At 42.6% G+C, this 8,358-nt stretch overlaps 1 protein-coding gene across 1 annotated transcript in view; it reads left to right on the top strand.

Moving 5' to 3' along the window:
• Nucleotides 1-336: 336 nt before the first annotated feature.
• Nucleotides 337-8,358, top strand: part of LOC124289897 (cdc42 homolog) — a 31,413-nt gene continuing 23,391 nt past the window's right edge. Inside the window, exon 1 of the mRNA XM_046726570.1 lies at nt 337-826. Within this exon, the coding sequence (XP_046582526.1) occupies nt 682-826 (145 nt within the window). The 5' untranslated portion in view covers nt 337-681. The remainder of the gene's footprint in view (nt 827-8,358) is intronic.

Genomic DNA, 8,358 nt, shown 5'->3' with positions numbered 1-8,358 from the left:
CCTCCTCTTTCAACCAACACTGATAAGGCACCTTAAAATGTTCATCTTACCTTATGCAAGAGCGCTCGACATTGCGTGCGCTTCTCCAGGAATGACGAGGGGTAATCTAAACATCATGCCTGCCAAATTTATTGAAATACGTACTACATTGTATAATCCTTCTCTTTCTGAGGTCATTTCAAGTATGTCGGACATTATTGTGAAAATATAACTTAATAGGTCGATCTATATCGATGTCATTTGCGGATTTTGTTACTTCGTTTGAAAGAATTATTTCGACTGGTAGCTGACCCATCCTTCTAGAGCCTCATTTTGCATTAGCACATCTCGGTTCTCTCGTTCTGGTAGGAAGGAGAGCAACGAGATGCGATAGTTTAAGCCAGGTTCAGATACTCGTGCGGTCACTGGGTGTGTCAGTCGAGAGTCGCAAGCAGACGACAACGAGCAGACGACACAAGGTACACAGGGCGGGAAGGACAGTCGTGCGTGATGACAGTCACTCTGATGTGTCGTCAGCTAAATTTAGCACGAGACCGAAGGAAGGGGGATTTCCTCGCGCACCGTGACGACAGCCAGGCTTGTATATTAAATAAGTCTCTCGCTAGGAGCGACATTGTTTAGGAGTGCTGGCTAGCTAGCCTATGACAGACGACAAAACAAGGTGCTCGGAGCACGATTAAAATGGTGCTAGAAGCAAGGAACGAGAAAAGGATTAAATGTGTTGTTGTTGGAGATGATTCCATTGGAAAGACGAGTATGTTATTGGGATATGCGACAAACCGCTACCCCACGCAACACGTTCCGTCCGTCTTCGACAACCACGCGGGTAAGTCGCACGTGCTAATGTTTTCATATATCCTTTGTTCCTCTCTTCATGTTTGTTATTGTTATGGACGGTGGTGTTTTAATGTCATTTTTGAGAAATGCTTGCGTCATATCACATCTTCTTCCCAGTTTAGGATCATGAATATATCATTGCTCTAAATAATCTGAGGCAACACAGGGAAGGCATTCATCAATGAAAACGTTTTATTTTCAAATTCAGCATTTTTGGTGTATTCATAACCAGGCTTGTCTCGTGACGACATTTAATCGGAATTTTGAATATGGTCCAAAATTATGCGTTTTATCGGAATTGACATGTCTGGGATTTCATATAAGATATTGTTTTCTCAATATATGGTTACATTAAATGTCTTATAACATGACAATATATCATATTGAAAACATAATTATGATGTGTATAAGTAAACTAAATATAAAAACGAACATAACGATTGTTATGATCACTGCCATTATTCATGATGGTTACTCGTCATAATTATCATCATCATCATCATCAACAACCTTTAGCGAAGACGTGCGATGATTCAACTGACTTAAATTTGAATACCAGAGGTCACTCCTCAAACGAAACAGGTTAACGCTCCTAGCTTAAAAATTCTTTAAATTTTAAACTTGACACTTCTTTTAACTCCTTTAACTGTTTCAATCCCTATATACACCCGTAATGTGTAAACTTGCTCCACTTCTAGTCTTGGTTAAGGTAAGCATAAACTATGGGAAACAAAACACATTGTTATATTGTTTTCTTAAACATTCGCTTATCATCATTACGTCCTCAAGACGGTTTTGAATTCGTGATTCAATGGACTACTACGTTTGGAGTGGTGGGTCTCGGCGTGACGTCACTAACCCGGTTATTTTTGACTACCCTGATATACTGGTACACGATCTACCCGTTTGAACATTTGAACTGCGTCGAAACCCGGAGGAACATACATCCTCTTTCGTGATATTAGAACACGATTCATATTTCACAGCTGATTAATGTTTTCTGAGATTCATTAGGCAAAACTGTTTCAGACGTTTATATCATGACGTCATGGTGTAAACACTTACCTTAATCGTGAAAATACAAACATTTTCTACACCTTCGCTGGGACTACACACCTGTAATAATTACCACAAACGTATAAATGCTTATCATCATCGACACACCCACCAAAGCATCGGTTAGCGGAATGTCTGACATACTTAAAGGACTACGGTGTCTATGCACCGTGAATAACTAACACTCGAACAGTGGGTCGTGATACTCATGGCTATCTCAACTATCAGTTGGTGATGCTACCGTAACATTGACCCAGCAATAGACCAACATTTCTTGTGCTGCCCGTATCAGTTAATGCCCCTGTGCAACTGTGTAGCTCCGAAAACCACAATCCACAGCAAGATATGGCTGTTACCTGAGATAGAGTGTGAGTGAGTTAAGTTTTACGCCGCACTCAGCAATATTCCAGCTATATATGGCGGCGGTCTGTAAATAATCGAGTCTGGACTAGACAGTCCAGTGATCAACATCATGAGCATCGATCTGCGCAATTGGGAACCGATGACATATGATATGTCAACCAAGCCTGACCACCCGATCCCGTTAGTCGCATCTTACAAGCATGGGTTACTGAAGGTCCATTCTAACCCGGACCTTCACGGGTCCCCTGAGATAGAACGTGGCTTAATACACTCAACAATCTCAACTTCTCTCAGTAGAGTTTTTCAGTTAAGGAATCTGTTAAAGCCCTTCTCGGCGTCCGGGGTAGAGCTTGTTCCTAGGACACTTTACAGGTTGTAAGAGGTGATTGAATGAATGAGGCTTTTCAGGTTCGGTCAACCCGTGGAGATCTGGTTTAGAAATGATCTTCAGCAACCCATGCTTGTCGTAATAAGCGACTTACGGGATCGGGTGGTCAGGCTCGCTGACTTGTTGACATGTCATCGTATCCCAATTACGTAGATCGATTCTCATTGTGTTGATCACTGGATTGTCTGGTCCGGACTCGATTATTCACTTACCGCCGCCATATAGCTGGAATATTGCCGATATAAACCAACAAACAATAGGCTCGGTCACTGTTTTAATGCTTGTACATCGACTGTGTGAATCTTTGCTCTTAATATCAACCACAGGATGGTCTGGTCGCTGTTAAGATATTGGTGAGTTCCGTTTTGAAATCAAACAAACAAAATACGTCGAAATGCTTTAGTTGAACCTGGATGCATGGTTGTGGATATATCTGTGAAGTCGTGGTCTTCCTTTGAAACCTTCCCCTTGGTTATTACCAAAAATATCGTTGTTTTTAAGATGTATTATTTACCTGACAATGCTCGGGAACCAGGGAATTAGTTATTTAAAAACGCATGACCTTGACAATCTCCCGTGAGCAAGTTTTCAGTCTCCTCTCATAGAGATCACGTTGGTACACGCTCAGGTGTCTAACATATTGCTCGCCTTTGATGGATATAATGCTCAAGCTCGTGGCATCAAGGTCTCCTCGCACACTTCCACATTCCTCAGCTCATGCGATTGTAAATTAGATTAAGACGAATGTAAGTCTACAAGTTGCAACTGGGTCACGTCTCCCGTTTCCCTCGCTGCAGCGTACAGTATGACATACGCAGGGAGCGCAGTGGTTAACACCAGGAAACCAGTCTAGCACACATTGGTTTATAGTGCCATTTTCCGGCTCTGACTGTAATTCAGGGGATAGTCTGTTATCAAGTTAGTGAGGTCACGACACGATACGGATCTACTTCTATACAAAAGCACATATCTAGAGAGCGAGGCTGAGATCAATCCCATTAAATCATTTTACACCGATACGTGTTGAGATTTAAGGACAAATGTCCAGAGGCCATGTCAGCTGAGGTTTCTAATCGCTGCTTGTAAAGTCTCGGTACGAGTGAACGGAGCATTCAAACTGGTGTTTGATTGCTGTATTTTGAGAAAAAGTACAGGCGGTTGTTTGATTTCTGTATTTTCAAAAAGTATCACTGGATTAAAAAAATACAGAACTGCAAAAATTTATATCTGTGCCATCATACTGTGGATATTTCATATAGCCTGTCGTTTCTGAGCGCCATCTTTTTAGACCCACAAGGAAGCACTATCGAATGATGGACAGTATGTGTAGCTTTACATTTGGCTTAATATGCCCATATGGAGGTAAAACCATGAAGCCGCTTCGTTTTAGGCAGCTAAAAGCTGATTGGCTCAAAAACGCACGGGGCCTTATTTTGGGTGCGGTCAATGCTCGCTCAGAGTACATCTGATGCAATATTTTTTGGAGGTGCCCTCAGATCATAGCCCTGCGAGAACCGCACCGGAGTACATCATCTGGGCCCCGTTGCGTAAAGTAATCATAGCGCTACGGCTAGACTAACATCTAGTCTCTGAAATGAACATATTTTACAGAAAAAAAATGTTCATAGCAAATAATTATAAAACATAATGATAAGGAACCCAGAGACTTTCTTCCATTTCAGAAATCTAGATTTGCCACATATTCTACACTTGCATGGGCTTTCTTGGATATATTTGTTTCAGGGTCTGTATGAGGTGAGGTGAGGTGAGGTGAGGTGAAATTGGGTTTAACGTCGTGCTTGAGAATATTTCGCTCATATGACGACGTGCATGCGTGTGTGTATGTGTATGTGCGGCTGCTTGTACTAGCCCAGACTTAAACTGATTTTATAGTGCTAGCCCACTGAGATACCACGCCGCAGAGAAGCATGAATATCCCACTCAGACACATTATACTGACTCCGAGCCGACCAGTCCTTGTTGTACCCATTAATGTCGAATGCTCTCCGGGCGGACGCTCTAACCACTACACCACGGAGGCGGTTCAGGGTCTGTATGAGAGACTATGCTGCGGATATAGAAGTCTGTGATAAGGTGTACGGGTTACGGTTACCTTAGCACTAAGATAGCTTTGTGCTGCTGCAACCGGGCCACAACTTGAGTGAAGATGGGCTGTAATAAGATACATGATATGATATGTATCATGTTCTTAAGCATTAGCATTAAAGATGTAAGACCTCGATATGATGAATAACCAGATAAGTATCTGAACATTTTGACCGCGATAAACTAGATGATAATTTCGTATGCGCTTGGTAATGGAGTGACATTAAACACTGAATTTCTCTCTAAATATATATGACGGGGAATCTTTTATTTCATTTGAGGCCATTAATCTAAAAATCGAAGTAATTTCAGTTGAAGTATTAATCTTCACAACTTTTGGTGGGGCGGTGGGGTAGCCTAGTGGTTAAAGCGTTCGCTCGTCACGCCTAAGACCCGGGTCCGATGTCCCAGGCACAATGTGTGAAGCCCATGTCTGGTGTCCCCCGCCGTGATATTGCTGAAATATTGCTAAAAGCGACATAAAAAAACTAAACTCAATCACTCGCTGTTATTTTGGTACATATCTCATTTTGTATCAATAGATATAATCTCAGAACATAAGGTCGAAGAACTATCTATCCCAATGCATCTTTCTTGTGGGAATCACCCGTTAAGTTCCCTGTCAGAATGGGTCTTGTCGTAAGAGGCGACTGACATTAATTTATGAATCAATGTACTTTGCTTTAAAGGAAACTATCACGTTTAAATGTGGTGTAGCATTAATATTCGTTTGCAACATTGACAGATTGCCTATCGGGCGGTTTCCAACTGAAGAGTATGTTCTTCAAGTATTTGTGTTGACTTCAAGGATTTATCTTTTACTGACAAATCCTTTACGTGGAACCATGAAACGTGGAGGGTGTGGGTGGCCTTCATCAACCCATGCTTGTCGTGAGAGGCGACTAACGGGATCGGGTGGTCAGGCTCAATGATTTGGTTGAGGCATGTCATCGTATCCTAATTGCGTAGATCGATGCTCATGGTGTTGATCACTGGATTGTCTGGTCCAGATTAAATTATTTACAGGCTGTGGCCATATAGCTGGAATATTGCCGAGTGCAACAAATCTTATGGGAATCATGCTTTTGTAGACTGGATCATTGTGTTTCCATGTCTTGGTTTGATCATCTCAGAGACCACAGCGTAAAGCAACTTCCTCTAACTTACCAAAGTCCTATCAATAAACAATAAACGGCGGTTTTAACGAATCCAAGATGGACCACTTACCTCAGGTCGTTTTAACCGTAGCTAGTTATATGCGTATGCATTTCGACTATAAATATACAGCCAGTGGGCTGGACCAAAGGAATAGTTCGTTACATCCGTCACTTCGTTACATCCGTCACTTCGTTACATCCGTCACTTCGTTATATCCGTCACTTCGTTATAAGCGTGTACTTAACTGTACTCTTCTTCCTTGAAGAGGTGAATATTATTTTACTTCGCAATCAGGAATATTCCAAGTATGTCGCGATGGCTAATAAACAATGCGGGAGACTAGATCAGGCACACCGTGTGTGTGTGTGCGCGCACGTGCGTGCGTGTATATGTGTGCCGTGGAGCTATAAGCTAACTCGGAATCTCTGGATAGCATTGAAAAAGAACATCCCTTATTCCCGACTAAAAACATGGCCAGACACGTCGGCCCGGATTCGGCACAATATCCCCACTGTGTACGTATCTATGTTATATACACGTATACATAGAAATGGAAGTAATAGCATGCTTGATACAACATAATTTACTTCCGACACAAATGTCCTACATCCACCTACTCAAGCATATGCACAGAAAGGAAACCTATAATTTTGAAGTGTTCTTATGTAATTTGTCTCGAAATACGATCTGAGATCAGATTGTGTTATAGACTCTAAAACCAGCATTTGACGTACCACCGACAGTTCCCACCTGACCCCACAATGAATAATGATACGTTAGTACGCTTAGCGTATATCTCTGCGCCCCGCGTCCATTGCGCACATGAGAACATCTTCAATGATAAACATCCTCCAACTCCACATTCTCCCATCTGCGATATTTATGCCACTGTCTGATCGCATTGTCTTGACGAAAACATGTTATTGTAAGAGTGCACAGATCTGATCCATGCCGCGATACACCTTTGACATATCCGCACGTGTACACTGGAGGCGAGAAACGTATCACGGAAGTCTTCTGGCCTTGGAGATCTAACAGACGGAATCAGAGGATCCATGGGCTTGGAATCGTACCTCCACTTCAGTAAACAAATATTACATGACTGTCTTTTTTAAGTACACATATATATACCTCGTACTTTCAAATTATGCCTATCAGGGACCCGCCTGTGTTTGTCAGAAGAGCAACCAGTCGTTGTAACGATGAGTTTATATTACTGGTTTATTTTCCGTAATTGGGTCGGTGGGTAAGCCTTGTGGTTATTGCGTTCGCGTGTCACGCCGAAGACCCGGGTTCGATTCCCCACATGGGTACAGTATGTGCTCCCCGCCGTGATGTTGCTAAACGCGGCGTAAAACTAAACCTACTCTCTCGTTCCGTTCTGAATCGTAACCCATATGTTCAGGGTCAACCAATGGTTTGTCTGGTCCAGATGCTCTTTGCAAACGTTCGTGAAATTGATGAAGTGCAGTATTCGGGGCGGTGGGGTAGCCTAGTGGTTAAAGCGTTCGCGCCTCATGCCGAAGAGCCGGTTTCGATTCCCTGAAGCGTGTGAAGCCTATTTCTGGTGTCCCCCGCCGTGATATTGTTGGAATATTGCAAAAAAGCGGCATAAAACCAAACTCACTCACTCACACTAGTACAATATTCACTCTGTCAGTACAGGTTTTCAGTCACCAGTTTTCAACCAAGATAACCCTAAAGTCATAGCTTTCTGCCGTGGGATCCGTGCCAAATTACAATTGTCAGAAGGGGACATAAAGTACGCGATCTGGACTATATGTTGTCAGACTGGGATTTATGGTGGCTGAGTGGGTTAGATGGCTGACTTTGTGTGCTGGCGATTAGGTGCCTGAGTCTGAGAGTGTGGGTTTGAATTAACTGGGAAAGTGTAATCCCAATTGTAACACATGTTATAACAGATAACCGAGATAACCTTATTACCTCGGACCCGTGAAGATCCAGGTTAGAATTGGTTTTCATTAACCCATGTCGGGTGGGATATTCATGGTCGCAGTCACGTGATTGTCTGGAGACCAAGCCCTGGTGTAGCGAACCTGGTGGTCGGGTAGACCGAGGTCATTTCTTGTCGTCGTAGGCGATGGCGTTGATCTTTGCTCACAGTATCGGTCACTGGTTTCACGAATTTAATAATAATAATAATATGTCCATTTATATAGCGCCAAACTCCACACTGGGTATGCTCATAGCGCTAACAATCAAGGCACAGCACATTATTACCCCGGATAACCCATGATATCCCGATAAGCATATTCAGTAAACCTCGTTCATGACGAACAGCTTTTAAAGAATTGTCTTTTCTGTCACGAACATTCGTATATTCTGGTAAAATGTGTATAACGAACTACGGTTATAACGAACTGAAACTCATGGTCCCTTTGAGTTCGGTATAGCAGTAGTTTACTGTATCGTACATGAGGAATCTGAGG

Source organism: Haliotis rubra, unplaced genomic scaffold (assembly GCF_003918875.1).
Source record: "Haliotis rubra isolate DU_JTF1 unplaced genomic scaffold, ASM391887v1 Scf450, whole genome shotgun sequence".
Classification (NCBI taxonomy): domain Eukaryota; kingdom Metazoa; phylum Mollusca; class Gastropoda; order Lepetellida; family Haliotidae; genus Haliotis; species Haliotis rubra.
Note: the sequence above shows the minus strand (reverse complement) of the source record. Positions and strands in the feature narration are given on the sequence as shown.